The 21,451-nt window shown below is 43.8% G+C and overlaps 2 protein-coding genes across 4 annotated transcripts in view; both read left to right on the plus strand.

The window, feature by feature from the left end:
- The window catches only part of LOC118965239 (microtubule-associated protein 2-like), a 93,470-nt gene extending 85,573 nt beyond the window's left edge, over positions 1–7,897 (plus strand). For all 3 annotated transcript variants that reach the window (XM_036982459.1, XM_036982461.1, XM_036982460.1), the window contains 4 exons: positions 3,276–3,368; positions 5,408–5,489; positions 6,041–6,153; positions 6,456–7,897. In XM_036982459.1, coding sequence (XP_036838354.1) covers positions 3,276–3,368; positions 5,408–5,489; positions 6,041–6,153; positions 6,456–6,671 — 504 coding nt within the window. In that variant the 3' untranslated portion in view covers positions 6,672–7,897. The remainder of the gene's footprint in view (positions 1–3,275; positions 3,369–5,407; positions 5,490–6,040; positions 6,154–6,455) is intronic.
- A 3,053-nt stretch (positions 7,898–10,950) lies between these two features.
- The window catches only part of LOC110497049 (protein unc-80 homolog), a 100,832-nt gene continuing 90,331 nt past the window's right edge, over positions 10,951–21,451 (plus strand). The window contains exons 1-7 of the mRNA XM_036982462.1: positions 10,951–11,233; positions 11,892–11,940; positions 12,483–12,639; positions 15,228–15,580; positions 15,728–15,851; positions 16,261–16,325; positions 16,737–16,882. Of these exons, the coding sequence (XP_036838357.1) occupies positions 11,142–11,233; positions 11,892–11,940; positions 12,483–12,639; positions 15,228–15,580; positions 15,728–15,851; positions 16,261–16,325; positions 16,737–16,882 (986 nt within the window). The 5' untranslated portion in view covers positions 10,951–11,141. The remainder of the gene's footprint in view (positions 11,234–11,891; positions 11,941–12,482; positions 12,640–15,227; positions 15,581–15,727; positions 15,852–16,260; positions 16,326–16,736; positions 16,883–21,451) is intronic.

Below are 21,451 nucleotides of genomic sequence, written 5' to 3' on the forward strand. Positions count from 1 at the left end.
GAAGGCTCAGGGCTTCAGTGGAACACAGCCTCAGTGAAAATGAGAAAACATAATGCACCCCAGAATAATCCCAGAATAATTTATACATCTCAAAATGAATCCAATAAGTTCTATCTTCCAATGGAAAATCTTTATTTTGGTGCAGCGATTTCACTGCAATATTTTGTGGTGACCTGTAACCCCTCTATGAGTCTACCTACTTGTATTTGCTGTAGGCAGCAGTTTAGGATCTCTATTTAGAATCTCTATTTAAGCAGCATATTTAGAATCTCTATTTAGGCAGCTATTTAGGATCTCTATTTAGAATCTCTATTTAGGCAGCATATTTATAATCTCTATTTAGGCAGCAGTTTAGGAACTCTATTCAGAATCTCTATTTAGGCAGCATATTTAGAATCTCTATTTAGGCAGCATATTTAGGATCTCTATTTAGAATCTCTATTTAGGCAGCTATTTAGGATCTCTATTTAGAATCTTTATTTAGGCAGCATATTTAGAATCTCTATTTAGGCAGCATATTTAGAATCTCTATTTAGGCAGCATATTTAGAATCTCTATTTAGGCAGCATATTTAGAATCTCTATTTTGGCAGCAGTTTAGGAACTCTATTCAGAATCTCTATTTAGGCAGCATATTTAGAATCTCTATTTAGGCAGCATATTTAGAATCTCTATTTAGGCAGCAGTTTAGGAACTCTATTCAGAATCTCTATTTAGGCAGCAGTTTAGGAACTCTATTCAGAATCTCTATTTAGGCAGCATATTTAGAATCTCTATTTAGGCAGCATATTTAGAATCTCTATTTAGGCAGCATATTTAGAATCTCTATTTAGGCAGCATATTTAGAATCTCTATTTAGGCAGCATATTTAGGATCTCTATTTAGGAAGCATATTTAGAATCTCTATTTAGGCAGCATATTTAGAATCTCTATTTAGGCAGCATATTTAGGATCTCTATTTAGGCAGCATATTTAGAATCTCTGGTGCTTTGTCATTGACTGACCTTGTAAAGATGGTCATGTTTTAGCAGCTTTAGAATCTGCAAAACGAATTAGATGAAAAGCCCAGGTGTGTGTGTGTGCATGTATTGTGTGTATGTATTTATGTGTGTGTTTGACTGTGTGTATTCCCACTTGTGTGAGTGTATTTATATGCGTGTTTGACTGTGTGTATTCCCACTTGTGTTTGTCTGCGTTTAATTGGCACAGGTGTGTGTCCTCAGGTGACAGGAGAATCCAGGTCAGAGTCTGGTTGATGAAATACTAGGTTTGTAGGCCAGGGTTCTCCTTTCCAGAGACGTACCAGCTTGTGTTCATTCATTGGCTAACGTCTCATTCCAACCACGTCTCTTGTGATCGCTACACGGTATAGGTCTTGCCAGTCCTGTATTTCAGATAAGTGTTTGCACCTTAAATAAAAAAAATAAAACATTGGAAATGATGACCTTATGCGCTGCATGACCCTTAAGAACAGCCTCAACTCAATATTGGGAAGGTGTTCTTTATGTTTTGTACTCTGTGTATATGTCGCGGCATGGATTCTACAAGTATACAAGTGTATGTACTAATGTCAATGCGAGTACCGGGTGGCAGATAGCCTAGCGGTTAAGAGTACCGGGCGGCAGATAGCCTAGCGGTTAAGAGTACCGGGTGGCAGATAGCCTAGCGGTTAAGAGTACCGGGCAGGCAGATAGCCTAGCGGTTAAGAGTACCGGGCGGCAGATAGCCTCGCGGTTAAGAGTACCGGGCGGCAGATAGCCTAGCGGTTAAGAGTACAGGGCGGCAGATAGCCTAGCGGTTAAGAGTACCGGGCGGCAGATAGCCTAGCGGTTAAGAGTACCGGGCGGCAGATAGCCTAGCGGTTAAGAGTACCGGGCGGCAGATAGCCTAGCGGTTAAGAGTACCGGGTGGCAGATAGCCTAGCGGTTAAGAGTACCGGGCGGCAGATAGCCTAGCGGTTAAGAGTACCGGGTGGCAGATAGCCTAGCGGTTAAGAGTACCGGGTGGCAGATAGCCTAGCGGTTAAGAGCGTTGGGCCAGTAACTGAAAGGTTGCTGGTTCGTATCCCTAGAGCCAACTAGGTAAAACATTGGTCGATGTGCTCTTGAGCAAGGCATTTAACCTTTTTTGCTCATGTAAGTCGCTCTGGAAAAGAGCGTCTGTTAAATGACAATAAAATCGATACAAATAAATCAAAAATTACACATTGAGCTTTTCACACATCTTATAAAGAGGCATATACAGTTTTTTGTTGGTTTTTAGATTGAGATTTTAAACCAGAAGGTGGACTTGTTTCATCAAAGTGTGGATCCAAGGATAATCATTCCTGCCTTGATTTTCCTCTCTTTTATCTGGGTTTTCTCAACCCTTTCTCTCAGGTGGTCCCCGGTCCATTGTCTTACCTCTGGTTTCATTGGTACTGTGTATTTCTCTAATTGATCTGTTAGTCTGTATTAAGTGTGTGCTTCATGTACCATGGTAATTCTCTTCAAAACAGGGTACAGAATAGTAGCAGAGTAGCAGAATGATGTCAAAACGACAACGTTTTGATGTCCCATGTTCCTATTATATTATATCTATCTCCTCCAACTATGTCCTGCTACTATCTCCTCCAACTATGTCCTCCAACTATGTCCTCCTACTATGTCCTGCTACTATGTCCTGCTACTATGTCCTCCAACTATGTCCTGCTACTATCTCCTCCAACTATGTCCTGCTACTATGTCCTCCAAGGATGTCCTCCTACTATGTCCTCCAACTATGTCCTGCTACTATGTCCTCCAACTATGTCCTCCAACTATGTCCTCCTACTATGTCCTCCAACTATCTCCTCCTACTATCTCCTCCTACAATGTCCTCCAACTATCTCCTCCTACTATGTCCTCCAATTATGTCCTACAACTATCTCCTCCAACTATCTCCTCCAACTATGTCCTCCAACTATCTCTTCCTACTATGTCCTCCAACTATGCCATTGGAGAATGAATGAAGGAATGAATTGATGGGATGAATGGTTTAATTAATGGTTGGGTGGGTTAATGAATTAATGAATTAATTAATTGATGGGTTAATGAACGAATTAATGAATTAATGAATCGATGGATTCATTAATTAATTAATGTATGTATATATGGATGGATGGATGAATGAATGGGTGAATGAATAACTGACTGAATGGGCTTGCGAGCTAGTGAATAAACCACAGAATGAACTAATTGTAATAAACAGAGGAATGAATGTCTGAGTGTTACAGAGTATGGATGCTGTCGTCCTCAGGTCTTCATTCCAAGTGTTAAACTGGACTTTAGCCATGTCCAATCTAAGTGTGGCTCCCTGGACAAAATCCAGTACGCACCCACCGGGGGAAACGTGAGTGTCTCAACACAGTGTGTCTACCTGCTCTAACCAACCTCTCACTCACTAACCAACACAGTGTGTCTACACACCCTGCTCTAACCAACCTCTCACTCACTAACCAACACAGTGTGTCTACACACCCTGCTCTAACCAACCTCTCACTCACTAACCAACAGGCATGGAGGATAGTGAATCGTGGTATCACTGTGACAGTGTTTTCTATTGTTTTGCTTTGCGTCTTGATTAATGAAGACATGGCGATTTGGCTTTTTAATCATATTCCTTACTCAGTTTTCAGTTTAGTCTTGGCACAAAGCACAGCTACCTAACCTCGTAGTGGTTTTCAGTTTAGTCTTGGCACAAAGCACAGCTACCTAACCTCGTAGTGGTTTTCAGTACAGTACCCTGGCTGTGCATACAGGGTCATCAAAAACGATCCTAAAATAGTATTTTAACATAGACCTTTAAATAGTCTTTTAACATAGTCATTTACCATAGCGTTTCAACTGTATGTATCCTGTCACACCAGACAGAGACGTCACTCAAAGGACACCTGGCCCACCCACCTATTGTTCATCTAGAATCATGGACTGAATCAAAATAAACACTGAAGATCCATTAAAACACCTGTTCTCTGACTTGTCACTTAGGACGGGTGTTCTCTGTGATGTAATCAATAGCCACATTCCAGAAGGTCTGCAAAGCTGACATCTACCCAGGCGTAGTGAAATATGGTTCTGACTGCTTTGCAGATTGTCTGGAACACGGCCAATGTGTTTAGTGCTTGTTGTTGTGTTAGTGTCTGCTTTGATGTTCTATATTGATTGGTTTATTGTGGTAGATTGACTGGTTTCAGTTGATTGTGTGATGTCAGTGTTGTCTTGGGTGATGTCAGTGTCGTCTTGTGTGATGTCATTGTCATCTTGTGTGATGTCAGTGTCGTCTTGTGTGATGTCAGTGGTGTCTTGTGTGATGTCAGTGGTGTCTTGTGTGATGTCATTGTCATCTTGTGTGATGTCAGTGTCGTCTTGTGTGATGTCAGTGGTGTCTTGTGTGATGTCAGTGGTGTCTTGGGTGATGTCAGTGTCGTCTTGTGTGATGTCATTGTCATCTTGTGTGATGTCAGTGTCGTCTTGTGTGATGTCAGTGGTGTCTTGTGTGATGTCAGTGGTGTCTTGTGTGATGTCATTGTCATCTTGTGTGATGTCAGTGTCGTCTTGTGTGATGTCAGTGGTGTCTTGTGTGATGTCAGTGGTGTCTTGTGTGATGTCAGTGGTGTCTTGTGTGATGTCAGTGTCGTCTTGTGTGATGTCAGTGTCGTCTTGTGTGATGTCATTGTCATCTTGTGTGATGTCAGTGTCGTCTTGTGTGATGTCAGTGGTGTCTTGTGTGATGTCAGTGTCGTATTGTGTGATGTCAGTGTCGTCTTGTGTGATGTCAGTGATGTCTTGTGTGATGTCAGTGTCGAATTGTGTGATGTCAGTGTCGTCTTGTGTGATGTCAGTGTCGTCTTGTGTGATATCAGTGTCATATTGTGTGATGTCAGTGTCGTCTTGTGTGATGTCAGTGTCGTCTTGTGTGATGTCAGTGTCATATTGTGTGATGTCAGTGTAGTCTTGTGTGATGTCAGTGTCGTCTTGTGTGATGTCAGTGTCGTCTTGTGTGATGTCAGTGTCATATTGTGTGATGTCAGTGTCATATTGTGTGATGTCAGTGTCATATTGTGTGATGTCAGTGATGTCTTGTGTGATGTCTACCAACTGTCTCTATTGAGTGAGGTGGTTTACAGTGGTTTTGTAGTGATCGCTATTCTTCAGGCAGTTTGTTTCACAGATTGATGATGTCATTAACCTGTTGAGTGCTACTTTCTATTCTTCCTTAAATGTATGCATTTTTATTAATGATTTTTCATTGAAGATAATTAGAATACCGTAAATTATGGTAAATTCCGCATCATTTCAAGGTATTGTCCTACAGCCCTACAGATCTAAAATGTGGCAGTCCCTTCCCTCAGTGCAGTATAAGACAGTGTCTGAATGCGCCTCTCGCAGGTCCACATTACCACCAAGAAGATAGACCTGAGCCACATCACCTCCAAATGTGGATCAATGTCCAACATCCGTCACCGACCAGGTAATCAGCACTTTTTTAGTTGATTCATTAATATTGAGTGATTATTTAATAGAGAGAGTATTCCAATCTTTTGGATGAACAGGGCATAAGAACAATACATTTCTAGTTACCCTTTCATATATTACATGTTTATGCTTTATTAAGTCACTAACTGTAGTTTAATTAGCAATGGAATATTATTCCTACAGGCATTTTGTCCTGTGTAGTTACATAGTTCAACTATTGCTTCTGTTTATATGAGTATTGATTCATTCATATCCTTTACTTCTCCTCTCTTCTTCTCTTCTTCTCCTCTCTCTTCTCCTCTCTCCTCTCTTCTACTCCTCTCCTCTCTCCTCTCTTCTTCTCTTCTTCTCCTCTCTCTTCACCTCTCTCCTCTCTTCTTCTCTTCTTCTCCTCTCTCTTCTCCTCTCTCCTCTCTTCTTCTCCTCTCTCCTCCTCTATTCTCCTCGCTTCCTTCTCTTCTCTTCTTCTCCTCTCCCATGTTCTCTTCCTCTCCTCTCTCCTCCTCTATTCCTCTTCTCTCTCCTTCCTCTCTACATCTCCTACAGGGGGTGGTAACGTGCGTATTGAGAGTGTGAAGCTGGACTTCAAGGACAAGGCCGAGGCCAAAGTGGGCTCACTGGCCAACGCCAGTCACACCCCCGGGGGAGGACAAATCATGGTGAGACAGTCTACAGTAAAAGGACAGTACAGGGCCATGTTCATTAGGCACCAAACAGAAGAAAACAGACTGAAACAGGGAGGGACTACCTGGACTTTTCCAATAAGAAACCCTCATTTTCGTTTTCGATTGCGAAACGTTTTACAACATGTTCAGTTGCATGCCCTAATGGACACGACCTAGGTTTACATAGATGGCTTAGTAGTTTAGAGCATGGTGCTGGCAACAGCAGGGTTGTGGGTTTGATTCCAACATGGGCCATGGTTACCCCCCCCCCCCCCCTCTCTCTGTCTCTTTCTCAGATCGAGAGCCACAAGCTGACGTTCCGTGACACGGCCAAGGCTCGCGTGGACCACGGGGCAGACGTTATCACCCTGTCCCCAGGTGGCACCGGGGGTACATCCCCCCACCGTCTCAGCAACGTGTCTTCCACGGGTAGCCTCAACCTCCTGGACTGCCCCCAGCTGTCCACACTGGCCCAGGACGTCACCATGGCCCTGGCCAAGCAAGGCTTATGAGCATCCTGCCTCCTCCATCGCCCCCTGGTTCCCGGTCCTCCATCGCCCCCTGGTTCCTGGTCCTCCATCGCCCCCTGGTTCCTGGTCCTCCATCGCCCCCTGGTTCCTGGTCCTCCATCTCCCCCTGGTTCCTGGTCCTCCACCTCCCCCTGGTTCCTGGTCCTCCATCGCCCCCTGGTTCTTGGTCCTCCATCTCCCCCTGGTTCCTGGTCCTCCATCTCCCCCTGGTTCCTGGTCCTCCATCTCCCCCTGGTTCCTGGTCCTCCATCTCCCCCTGGTTCCTGGTCCTCCATCTCCCCCTGGTTTCTGGTCCTCCATCACCCCCCGGACTTCCTGGATCCCTTGGACCTCCTGGTCTTAACATCCCCCTTCAACATTTCTCCGTCGGCCCTCCACTGCAACAACCCTTCGCCGTTGTCCCCCAAGATAAGAAACCAGATGACTGTGATCAGAGTATCAGAGTCCATCTTCCATTATTCCACTCCCCCTCTCGCTCCTCCATAGGAAAACATGCTATTTAAACTACCACCACCAGGGGGATTTTAATGACTGACTCTAGGATGTTTGTTCTTCTTCTTTCTGTTCTAAGGGATTTGCTCGACTCTGCTAGGGTGTGTTGTGTTGTTCTTTTGGCTTCTTTTCATTACATGTTGAACTTTCTTTGGGACATTACTGTAGATGACCAGTGTGCTAGCTAGGCATTGAAACAGGTACAGGGATAGTGTTGATAGGGTATTATCGGTTATCAAAGACTTTACAGTGATTCTTATTGTGTGGCAATGATCTCAAAGACATTCCATTTGGCCTAGGATATTAAGCGGTCCAGCCTGGTTTCATTCCCAACATACACTATATATACAAAAGTATGTGGACACCCCTTCAAGTTAGTGGATTCGGCTATTTCAGCCACACCCGTTGCTAACAGGTGTATACAATTTAGCACACAGCCATGCAATCTCCATAGACAAACATTGGCAGTAGAATTGCCTTACTGAAGAGCTTAGTGGCTTATAACATGGCACCATCATAGGATGCCACCTTTCCAACAAGTCAGTTTGTCAAATTTCTGCCCTGCCAGAGCTGCCCCGGGCAATTGTAAGCGCTGTTATTGTAAAGTGGAAACGTCTAGGAGCAACAACGTCTCAGCTGCGAAGTGGTAGACCACACAAGCGCACAGAACGGGACCACCAAGTGTTGAAGAGCGTAGTGTGTAAAAATCGTCTGTCCTCGGTTGCAACACTCACTACTGAGTTCCAAACTTTCTCAAGAAGCAACTTCAGCACAAGAACTGTTCGTCGGGGGCTTCATGAAATGGGTTTCCATGGCCGAGCAACCGCACACAAGCCTACGATCACCATGCACAATGCCAAGAGTTTGCTGGAGTGGTGTAATGCTCGCTGCCATTGGACTCTGGAGCAGTGGAAATACGTTCTCTGGCAGTCCAATGGGAGTATCTGGGTTTGGCAGATGCCAGGAGAACGCTACCTTCCCCAGTGCTTAGTGCCAGCTGTAAAGTTTGGTGGAGGAGGAATAATGGTCTGGGGCTGTTGTTCATGGTTCGGGCTAGGCCCCTTAGTTTCAGTGAAGGGAAATCATAACACTACAGCATACAATGACATTCTTGACGATTCTGTGTCCAACTTTGTGGCAACAGTTTGAGGAAGTCCCTTTCCCGTTTCAGCATGACAATGCCCCTGTGCACAAAGCCAGGTCCATACAGAAATAGTTTGTTGAGATCGGTGTGGAAGAACTTGACTGGTCTGCACAGAGCCCTGACTTCAACCCCATCGAACACCTTTGGGATGAATTGGAACGCCAACTGCGAGCCAGGCCTAATCACCCAACATCAGTGCCCAGCCTCACTAATGCTTGTGGCTGAATGGAAGAAAGTCCTCGCAGCAATGTACCAACATCTAGTGGAAAGCCTTCTCAGAAGAGTGGATGGCTGTTATAGCGGCAAAGGGTGGACCAAATCTAGATTTGGGTATGTCATTTTATGTGAACATTTAAAAAAAGAGGTTAATGCCCATGATTTTGGAATGAGATGTTTGATGAGCAGCTGTCCACATACTTTTGATCATGCAGTGTATCTGATCCAGTATCCCAGGTCCTGTATGTGTCTCGTAGACAGGAGGCTGTTACGTTTGTGAACAACAATTCATCTACAACACAACACAATTCAATACAATGCAACATGTTACAACTGTAACGGTAAGAAATGGCTGTTCAGACAAGCTTGTTTCAATTCATAGGCAGAAAATGGGATGTTTACTATTAGAATTTATTTTGTTTTAGTCATGTGACTATATGACTTCATGATGTCATTTGCTGAATTATTGGACAAAATGTGGTTTTGTTGAGTTTGTTTTATCTCATTAATAGTGCAAATGGTAGTGTTGATGTCACGGTGGCTGAACTAGCTTGGCACATGCTGTCATGTCAAGTTACAATGCTATAAACCCCTCACTTTCCAATAGACCTCTTCCACGAGCCATCAGGCTGCTTCTCTGCTTCAGTGATGTGAGCATTAATTTTACATACAGTAGCTCTGTGATTTTCACCAAACAGTCGCTGTTATGCTGACGTGGCAAAAGCCAGTGAGTGACCTAATAGCACCGAGTTATAGACATAAAAGATCTAGAGAGTGAACACTGTAGCTAGGGACTATACTGTGTCTAGTCAGTGAACACAGTCTATAACCGCTTTGTACCAGCCTTAGACTAATACGTTTGCTTCCAATAAGCCTTTCTCTTACGTTTAGAGTAGCAAGAACATGGACCTTGAATGAGCTAAGGGCCTGCCGTCGCTTGTGTAACTACGCAGAACGTGTCTGAAGCTTTATATTTAAATAAACATTCCATGAAAAATAGCAGCTATGGTTGTACACTGTGAAAATGTCCCAGTCGGATCGTACGGACGGGACTTCCTGAGGAAAGAAGGTTAGAGTAATGAAGGGACGTAGTGGAAGGAAAAGGAAGTCATTCTCAACTTGTACGTGTTTGATCAAAATGTTCTAGCTTACTTTTATCTGTCACCATTTGTGATTCCCTCCCTCCCACCCCCAATTTCCAGATGTTGGTTACCCTTTCAGTGTTTTTCTCAAACCCCTTCTTCCCTCCTCCTCCCCCTCCCACAACACTTTGCCTGTTTTAAGTCTATTTAAAGAGACCATGTAGATGTGCACACTTTACAATGTTTGAAACAATGCTGTTGACAAAACACTCCAACATAATAACAACAGGAATAAAATAATAAAATGAACTAAATACATTCGTTTGAAACATTTTCTGGGTCTTCCCAAATATAATGAGCTGTTTTTAAAATGTCATAAATGTGTCTGCATTACGTTATTGGGACTGTGAGTGCTAGATTGCATGCTACTGAGTGTCACGGGCATCATCGTGGAATTGACCGACCAAGGTGCAGCGTGGTGAGCGTACATTTTCCTTTATTTATGTAAATGTCGCCAACAAAACAAGAAACAAAGAAACGACTTTGGCTATAGTGCCACCAACAAAGATAACTACCCACATTAGAAAACATAGAAACATAGAAATAAAGAAACTAGAATGCTCACCCTAGTCACACCCTGGCCTAACCAAAATAGAGAATAAAAGCCTCTCTATGGCCAGGGTGTGACAGAGAGAATGACAGAGAGAGAGCGAGAAAGCGAGAGAGCGACAGGGAAGAGATTATGTGAAGGGTAATTCATGGAGTCATTTTAGGTGATGTAATTTGGGAAGGCTAACTGCATGCAACGGATGTATTTGGGCCCATCTGAACAACAGATGTTGTTGGGCCAAAAGGTTGTGCCCATCAGAACAGATCACTGTCATGTTTTTTTTTTTAGATAACACGTTTAATAGCTGTACAGCCGACCAATAATCGTAATTGTGTGAATATCACTATAAGGTATTTGTGGGTTATTTTATTCCCCTTTAGTGACGTGTCATATCATGAAATGTTAATGTAATCAATACAGGGGTTTTATTTCAAGGTAATTAAACAACCTGTTGTTATTCATATGTTATTCATATGGGGATAGATTAAATATGTGTGGAGAAATACTCCAGCCTGAATGTGCCGCATGTTGTGTGTAAACCGATTCTGCTTTTATATCGGTGTTTTTTTCTCGTCGTTTAGCCTACTGTTCCCAGTAGCCGCCCCGGTCATACTCATGTTGGTAAGGAAGGCATCTGTTCTTACTTCCTAGTAGTCGTATTGCGTTTTAACAACCCCCCCCCCCCCCCCCCCCCCCCCCCGCGCCGCTGTGTGATAGATCACTCTGCAGTTCCCCGCTGCCGCTGCTCCGAAGGAGGTGCTGAAACCATATAGATCTCGCTCTGTTACCTCTACCACCGCCGACATTTGCAGCCATTTTACACAAGCCGAACGGAATCATGTCGTGAGGCATCACATCACCTGGGACGACCGGACCCAGCTACGTCTGGACCGCGACAAGTCGACAAGATGGTGAAGCGGAAAAGCCTGGATGAGACCGACACGGAGTGCGGCAAGGGTATACCGTTCCCGATCCAGACCTTCTTGTGGAGGCAGACCAGGTTAGTGTCGTGACAGTCATTGATAACAGGTGTTTGCCGCTGCTCAGAATATACGGGGGTGAGATTATATGTCAACCAAGCTAACTCGCTCCCTTAGGTTGTAAATTAAAATGTGTGTTACATCTGTATAGAAGGTTTTTTATGTGAGTGTCAATCATTTTACTCATTATACACCCGTTGACAGGGTTGTCATATCAGGCAATGCGTCAGTTCATTTGGTTAGGCTATTGTAGCCTATTCAATACATCCATACATACAACAAAATGAAAAGAAAAAACCCTGAGAAAAACAGCTAGTTCTCGTTCTAGAGGAGGAGGAGGGGGGGCAGGCTAAGATGTCACACCTGTAGACATGGTTGGGATAAGGTGAAGGTGATTGCCTTATCATGCATCCGCTGTAACCTACGGCTGAAGCCATCTGACATGTATACAGTATGTTCACTGTTATTTCTAGAGGTAGGGCTAGGCTATGAGCGGTATAAGCGATCATATTTTATCATTTGGATGATACCACTGGCCGCTTGCACGAAGACGTTTTGGCATCTAGCTCCAACATTTGCGTCACAGCCTATTCAATTTACCCTATGTAGCTAATGATATTATTTTCAATCAATGATGTAATGAAAATTAAACACGCTCCAATGTTTTCATGATTGCAGCGCGTTTCTGAGGCCGAAGTTGGGGAAACAATATGAGGCATCTTGTGTGGTAAGCCATTTTCTTAATGGAATAGTTATGATTAGAATGAATCATCGCTCTGCTTCTCCCGCGGCCTCACCGCACCGGCGAATTAGGGGAGCATTTTCCAGTTGCATTTAGCAGATTGGAGTTTGATCTGTTATATTCTGTACCTTGTCCTTGTGTTTAAACTGTTATTACTATGAATTGTAGCTAGTTCAAACTCGTCTTTATAATGAATCTATACATTGTAATAACACGTCTTTGAGTGTATGACCATATAGTAAATTGGGCAATAACTCAGGCTTGCTGCTTTCCCCAAGCCATATTACTTTGCTTGAGGACACATATGGGCCACATCCACTGGCACTCAATGGCCCTTCAGTTTCTGGCTCAGAGACGTCACTGGCCCATGTTCATGAAGCATCTCCAAGTATGAGTGCTGATCTAGGATCAGGTTTACCTTTTACATAATAACAAATAGGATTACATGGACAGGGGGACCTGATCCCAGATCAGCACTCCTACTCTGAGACATTTAATGAATACGGGCCACTGTGTCTCTCTCCTAGTCCTTTGAGCGGGTGCTGGTGGAAAACAAGCTCCACGGTCTCTCCCCGGTGCTGTCGGAGGCCATCCAGAGCATCTCTCGCTGGGAGCTGGTCCAGGCCGCCCTGCCCCACGTGCTCCACTGCACCGCCATCCTGCTCTCTAACAGGAACAAGCTGGGTAAACACACATGGACGCAGACACACACATGCATGCACAGGCACGCACACAGACACGGATACAGTAATACAGACACACATACAGTAATACAGACACGCATACAGTAATACAGACACGCATACAGTAATACAAACAGGAATACAGTAATACAGACACGCATACAGTAATACAGACACACATACAGTAATACAAACAGGAATACAGTAATACAGACACGCATACAGTAATACAGACACACATACAGTAATACAAACAGGAATACAGTAATACAGACACGCATACAGTAATACAGACAGGAATACAGTAATACAGACACACATACAGTAATACAGACAGGAATACAGTAATACAGACAGGAATACAGACACGCATACAGTAATATAGACACGCATACAGTAATACAGACTAACATACAGTAATACAAACAGGAATACAGTAATACAGACACACATACAGTAATACAGACACACATACAGTAATACAGACAGGCATACAGTAATACAGACACACATACAGTAATACAGACAGGAATACAGTAATACAGACAGGAATACAGACACGCATACAGTAATATAGACACGCATACAGTAATACAGACACAAATACAGTAATTCACACACGCAGACATGCATACAGTAATTCACACACAGACATGCATACAGTAATACAGACATGAATACAGTAATTCACACACTCAGACATACACACACAGACATGAATACAGTAATACACCCCCCCCTCCCACCACACACACCCATGTATCCCATCACACCAATCAAACACTAATCTCTGATCCAGGGGTGCCAAACTTATTTTGCCTCCCAAAATTTGTCCTCTATCCATTACTTTTTGAAATTTCGATGCTCCCTAACTGTCTAGCTTTCGTATCGATAACTGTTATCAAGCTGGACAGAGTGAAGAGACTATAAATGACTGTTATCAAGCTGGACAGAGGGAAGAGACTATAAATGACTGTTATCAAGCTGGACAGAGTGAAGAGACTATAAATGACTGTTATCAAGCTGGACAGAGTGAAGAGACTATAAATGACTGTTATCAAGCTGGACAGAGTGAAGAGACTGTAAATGACTGTTATCAAGCTGGACAGAGTGAAGAGACTGTAAATGACTGTTATCAAGCTGGACAGAGTGAAGAGACTGTAAATGACTGTTATCAAGCTGGACAGAGGGAAGAGACTATAAATGACTGTTATCAAGCTGGACATAGTGAAGAGACTATAAATGACTGTTATCAAGCTGGACAGAGTGAAGAGACTATAAATGACTGTTATCAATCTGGACAGAGTGAAGAGACTATAAATGACTGTTATCAAGCTGGACAGAGTGAAGAGACTGTAAATGACTGTTATCAAGCTGGACAGAGTGAAGAGACTATAAATGACTGTTATCAAGCTGGACAGAGTGAAGAGACAATAGATGACTGTTATCAAGCTGGACAGAGTGAAGAGACTGTAAATGACTGTTATCAAGCTGGACAGAGTGAAGAGACTATAGATGACTGTTATCAAGCTGGACAGAGTGAAGAGACAATAGATGAATGTTATCAAGCTGGACAGAGTGAAGAGACTGTAAATGACTGTTATCAAGCTGGACAGAGTGAAGAGACTATAGATGACTGTTATCAAGCTGGACAGAGTGAAGAGACTATAAATGACTGTTATCAAGCTGGACAGAGTGAAGAGACTGTAAATGACTGTTATCAAGCTGGACAGAGTGAAGAGACTATAAATGACTGTTATCAAGCTGGACAGAGTGAAGAGACAATAGATGACTGTTATCAAGCTGGACAGAGTGAAGAGACTGTAAATGACTGTTATCAAGCTGGACAGAGTGAAGAGACTATAGATGACTGTTATCAAGCTGGACAGAGTGAAGAGACAATAGATGAATGTTATCAAGCTGGACAGAGTGAAGAGACTGTAAATGACTGTTATCAAGCTGGACAGAGTGAAGAGACTATAGATGACTGTTATCAAGCTGGACAGAGTGAAGAGACTGTAAATGACTGTTATCAAGCTGGACAGAGTGAAGAGACTATAGATGACTGTTATCAAGCTGGACAGAGTGAAGAGACAATAGATGACTGTTATCAAGCTGGACAGAGTGAAGAGACAATAGATGACTGTTATCAAGCTGGACAGAGTGAAGAGACAATAGATGACTGTTATCAAGCTGGACAGAGTGAAGAGACTGTAAATGACTGTTATCAAGCTGGACAGAGTGAAGAGACTATAGATGACTGTTATCAAGCTGGACAGAGTGAAGAGACAATAGATGACTGTTATCAAGCTGGACAGAGTGAAGAGACTGTAAATGACTGTTATCAAGCTGGACAGAGTGAAGAGACTGTAAATGTCGGACCATTATAATTTCTACACGGTTTCGATTTGGTTTTATTAAGTAGTTAAGCGGATTCTGTGCTCCACAAAGCGTTCCCGGAAGTATTGCAATGTTGGGCCTCTGGGTTTAGGGCCTCTGTGATCAAACCACCACTGGGCCGCATTGAACAGGCCATATGTTTGACACCCCTGCTCTGACCCCTCACCCCTAACCCCCCTCTAACCACAGGTCACCAGGACAAGCTGGGCGTGGCGGAGACCAAGCTGCTCCATACCCTTCACTGGATGCTACTGGAGGCGGCCCAGGAGTGCAACCAGGAGCCCAGCCTGGGCCACGGATGGTCGGGAGGCAGCAGCAGCTCAGCCTTCCTCCAGCCAATGGGGATTGGGAACCAGGGTTCCCCGCCAGCCAGAGGTGGCCAAGGTGGCCCAGGATCAGGGACCGGTTCTGGGTCAGGAGCGCCACGTTGTAGCGGGTCCCTGGAGGAGGATGAGCACGCCCGCACCAAGCTCTTCCACAAGAGCATGGCCACTGTGGAGCTGTTTGTCTTCCTCTTTGCTCCCCTCATTCACCGCATCAAGGTACCTCTGATTCATCCTTCCTGCTGGACTACCCCCTATTGATATGTGTGGATAGATGCTGCGGTTGTGTTTCATGGCTCTGGGAATGCTTTGGTGTGTGTCTGTGTGTGTGTGTGTGTCTGTAAACTTTTTCGCTGTGTTGTCTAGGAGTCTGATCTGACTTTCCGATTGGCCAGTGGTCTCATCATATGGCAGCCAATGTGGGAGCACCGGCAACCTGACGTCCCCGCCTTCTCTGCCCTCATCAAGCCTGTGAGGAACATTGTGACAGGTGAGACACCCAGAGGACACCAAAGAAAGCGTGTAGTACAGACTCTATGGAATCATATGAGTTCTACTCTGCTGTTTTACATGAGACATTAGTAATATCCAAACCAAATACCATAGTAACAAAAGTGATATTTTAGTCTATTCTACAGAGTCTAGACCCTAAAAGGGATCTTCTGCCCTGTCCATAGAGGGTTCCTGGAACCAAAAAGGGTTCTTCAAAAGGACCTCTTATGGGGACAGCCAAAGAACCCTTTTGGAATCCTTTTTACTAAGAGTGCATTCTATTCTATTCTATTAGATTCTATTCTATTAGATTCTATTATGTTAGATTATATTCTATTAGATTATATTCTGTTAGATTATATTCTGTTAGATTATATTCTGTAAACTACCACCTGTTTTGTCAACAGCCAAGAGGAACTCCCCGGTGAACAACCAGTGTAGCCCCTGTGGGTCCAGAAACCAAGGCCCCATGGTGAGTGTTCGTCTTCGGCAGCAGTGAGACAGCTGTACCCCTCCTCCAGCCCCCTCTCCCCCCCAGGGCCTCTGCTAATATTGTTATCACTCCCAAGTGGCGCAGAGGTCTAAGGCACTGCATCTCAGTGCAAGAGGTGTCACTACAGTCTCTGGTTTAAATCCAGGCTGTATCACATCCAGCCATGATTGGGAGTCCCATAGGACGGCGCACAATTGGCTCAGCGTTGTCCGGGTTTGGCCGGGGTAGGCCGTCATTGTAAATAATCATTTATTCTTAAATGACTTGCCTAGTTAAATAAAGGTTTTAAAAAATTACCCTTGCTGGTATGATCTGTGCGTGTGCGTAGCATCTGATTAGAAGAGACTAGAAACCTCTTGACTGACAGACTCTTATTTGCTCTGTCTGCAGGGTTTCCAGGTGGTCTGTGAAACGGCCCAATCAGATTCATCCTCCCCCGGGGCTGGAGAGCAGAGCTGTCGCCGCGGCAACTCAGTGGAAAGAGGTGGGCCGTCAACGCGACAGGCTCCACTCGACAAAGGGATCGCCAAGAAGAAGTAAGCCGTTATGAACTGTGCAGTTCATATAAAACACACACACACGACATATGATACATGGAAAATGTGAACAGTAAGGAGACATTAAAGGGATTGGTACAGATACAGTGGCAAGAAATGAATGTGAACCCTTTGGAATTACCTGAACCTCTACATAAACTGGTCATAAAATTTGATCTGATCTTCATCTAAGTCACAACAATAGACAAACACAGTCTGCTTAAACTAATAACACACAAACAAAATATACGTTTCCATGTCTTATTGAACACACCGTGGAAACATTCACAGTACAGGGTGGGAAAAGTATGTGAACCCTTGGTTTTAATAACTGCTTGACCCTGCTCTGGCAGCAATAACCTCAACCAAAAATGTTCTGTAGTTGAGGATCAGACCTGCACAACGGTCAGGAAGAAGTTTGGTCCGATCCTCTGTATAAAACTGGTTCAGTTCAGCAATATTCTTGGGATGTCTGGTGTGAACCGCTCTCTTGAGGTCATGCCACAGCATCTCAATCGGGTTGAGGTCAGGACTCTGACTGGGCCTCTACAGAAGGAGTATTTTCTTCTGTTGAAGCCATTCTGTTGTTGATTTACTTCTGTGTTTTGGTTCGTTGTCCTGTTGCGTCACCCAACTTCTGTTGAGCTTCAATTGACAGACAGATAGCCTTACATTCTCCTGCAAAATGTCTTGATAAACTTGATGATAGCAAGTTGTCCAGGCCCTGAGGCAGAAAAGCAGCTCCAAACCATGATGCTCCCTCCACCATACTTTACAGTTGGGATGAGGTTTTAATGTTGGTGTGTGGTGCCTTTTTTTCTCCACACATAGTGTTGTGTGTTCCTTCCAACAACTCAACTTTAGTTTCATCTGTCCACAGAATATTTTGCCAGTAGCGCTGTGGAACATCCAGATGCTATTTTGCAAACTTCAGATGTGCAGCAATGTTTTTTTTGAACAGCAGTGTCTTCATCCGTCCTCCCATGAACATCATTCTTGTTTAGTGTTTTATGTTTCGTAGACTCGTCAACAGAGATGTTAGAATGTTCCAGAGATTTCTTTGTCTTTAGCTGACACTCTAGGATTCTTCTTAACCTCATGAGGCATTCTGCACTGTACTCTTGCAGTCGTCTTTGCACGACGGCCACTCCTAGGGAGAGTAGCAACAGTGCTGAACTTTCTCCATTTATAGACAATTTGTCTTACCGTGAACTGATGAACATCAAGGCTTTTAGAGATACTTTTGTAACCCTTTCCAGCTTTATGCAAGTCAACAATTCTTAATTTTGGGTCTTCTGAGATCTATTTTGTTCAAGGCATGGTTCACATCAGGCAATGCTTCTTGTGAATTGCAAACTCAAATTTTGTGAGAGTTTTTTATGGGGCAGGGCAGGTCTAACCAACATCTCCAATCTCGTCTCATTGATTGGACTCCAGGTTAGTTGACTCCTGACTCCAATTAGCTTTTGGAGTACCTAGGGGTTCACATACTTTTTCCAAACTACACTGTGAATGTTTAAATTATGTATTCAATATAGACAAGAAAAATACAATAATTTGTGTGTTATTAGTTTAAGCAGACTGTGTTTGTCTGTTGTTGTGACTTAGATGAAGATCAGATCTGATTTTATGACCAATTTCTGCAGAAAATGATTCCGAAGGGTTCACATACTTTTTCTTGCCACTGTATTCGTTGTTTGAATCCCAGATTGCCCCTTTAATGGAACTGTCATGTCGCATGCATATTATGTTGTATGAAGGTGAAGGCATTGCTGTCCAGTATAGTAGCCTGACTGACTGTAACGTTACTATTATACAGGACTAGTACATGTTGACCTTATAGCAGTCTAGAAAGAACAAACTGGCTGCATTCATCTAGATTAATGTTATATAATGTAGCCTGCAGCTTCACCTGTTCATCATAGCTTAGTATGGCTCAGTAGCTCACAGCACACACACACACACACACACACACACACACACACACACACACACACACACACACACACACACACACACACACACACACACACACACACAAACACACACACACACACACACACACACACACACACACACACACGAGCGCTCATTCAGAGGTTCCACTCCATCCCTTGTGTATTATGATCAGTATAATGAGTTACAACTTGTTCCTCTCAGCCTCCCAGGCAGACACCAGATATAGACAGAGACTGAAACAGATCTGTCTCTCCCTGTCTGCCTGCTCTTACCAATGAGACACTTTACCCAGGGTAATGATGCTAAACTAACATGGTGCATGTCTAATGCTGGCACTGCCAGTGTGTGTGTGCATGTCTGATGCTGGCACTGTCAGTGTGTGTGTGTGTGTGTGTGTCTAATGCTGGCCCTTCCAGTCTCCAACTCTGTACATTGGCCCAGAGCATCAGGCATAATAATGGATAGACATTGCCCAATTTGACCCTCAGACCCACTGCCCAAGCTGACCCTCAGACCCACTGCCCAATTTGACCCTCAGACCCACTGCCCAATTCAACCCTCAGACCCACTGCCCAAGCTGACCCTCAGACCCACTGCCCAACCTGACCCTCAGACCCACTGCCCAATTTGACCCTCAGACCCACTGCCCAAGCTGACCCTCAGACCCAATGCCCAACCTGACCCTCAGACCCAGTGCCCAACCTGACCCTCAGACCCACTGCCCAAGCTGACCCTCAGACCCAATGCCCAACCTGACCCTCAGACCCAGTGCCCAACCTGACCCTCAGACCCAGTGCCCAACCTGACCCTCAGACCCAGTGCCCAACCTGACCCTCAGACCCAGTGCCCAACCTGACCCTCAGACCCACTTCCCAACCTGACCCTCAGACCCAGTGCCCAACCTGTGCCCGCTTAGGGGGAAGAATAACGATTTGGATTTAAATGATTTGGCATGCATCCAGTTAATGATGAATTCATTTTAGGGTAAAACTGTGAGTGTTGAATGTAAGAGTTTATACAACAGGTTGGTCTAATCCTGGAAGCTGATTGGTTAAAAGAGCATTCAAGCCGGTGTCTATTCCGCAAGTTACCACCAGCTAAATCTATGACGTTAAAATGCCTATTTACTCTGTTCCATCTGACCGAGCAATCCACTGTCTCATTAGCCCAGCCAGACAATGTATAAACATGATCTCCACTGTAAAAAGCATAGACTAGCAATTGGTTTTCAATAGCGGAGATTTGTATAAAACCTGCGGTCTGTCTCTCTGACATCTCCAGCTGTCTCACAGTAATGAACGTGTAGGGGTCGGGAGTAGGGATGAGACAAGACAGGCAGGCAGCGTTTCTCAACTAGTCGAAATCATGAATCTGCTGGCATAATATTTATGGATATATATACAAATAAATGTCAAATTAATCTAAATGCAGCTAGTTTGCAGTCTTTCCAACTTCTGTTTGAAGTGAATGTGTAAGCTGTGTTGTTGGCTAGCTTCCCTGAACAACAGTGTCTCTTTCCAACTTCAGTTTGAAGTGAATGTGTAAGCTGTGTTGTTGGCTAGCTTCCCTGAACAACAGTGTCTCTTTCCAACTTCAGTTTGAAGTGAATGTGTAAGCTGTGTTGTTGGCTAGCTTCCCTGAACAACAGTGTCCTGACAAGAGAGCACATGTTCTCTGCCGGAAGAAGTCGTGCATCATTAGCTCATTCTTATGAAGGTATCTAAATACATTTAAGTAGAAAACAGCTTAAACAAATGCAAATGCAGCTACTTTTCTGTTATTCTGACTGCAATGTTTGACCTGACTGTAAGTTAGCCATAGCCATTCAAACAATGCAGTCACAGCCATACACTGTCTGAAATCAGTTGATGATAGGACTCAGACAAGTTGTAACTACAACATATTCTGATATTGTATCATATAACAGCACTCTCAGCTTTCCAGGAAAGGAAACATTTTGACATTTATGGTCTGTTTACATATATTTTAGAGGCTATATATATATATACATAAACTTTGTATAAAACCTGTATAAACTGTAATTCTATAACAATATTTTAGGTTGACAATAATTCTGTTACGCAATTTCTGATATATCACATGCCTATTTCACTTTTATTCTCCTTCATCAGTAAAATCAGGATTATGTCTCTACTGCCATTCATTCACATTAGACTGGGTTGGATTTCTCCCTGTCCAATATGGCTGCCATTCATTCACATTAGACTGGGTTGGATTTCTCCCTGTCCAATATGGCTGCCATTCATTCACATTAGACTGGGTGGGATTTCTCCCTGTCCAATATGGCTGCCATTCATTCACATTAGACTGGGTTGGATTTCTCCCTGTCCAATATGGCTGCCATTCATTCACATTAGACTGGGTGGGATTTCTCCCTGTCCAATATGGCTGCCATTCATTCACATTAGACTGGGTTGGATTTCTCCCTGTCCAATATGGCTGCCATTCATTCACATTAGACTGGGTGGGATTTCTCCCTGTCCAATATGGCTGCCATTCATTCACATTAGACTGGGTGGGATTTATCCCTGTCCAATATGGCTGCCATTCATTCACATTAGACTGGGTGGGATTTCTCCCTGTCCAATA

Source organism: Oncorhynchus mykiss, chromosome 7, assembly GCF_013265735.2.
Source record: "Oncorhynchus mykiss isolate Arlee chromosome 7, USDA_OmykA_1.1, whole genome shotgun sequence".
Taxonomy (NCBI): domain Eukaryota; kingdom Metazoa; phylum Chordata; class Actinopteri; order Salmoniformes; family Salmonidae; genus Oncorhynchus; species Oncorhynchus mykiss.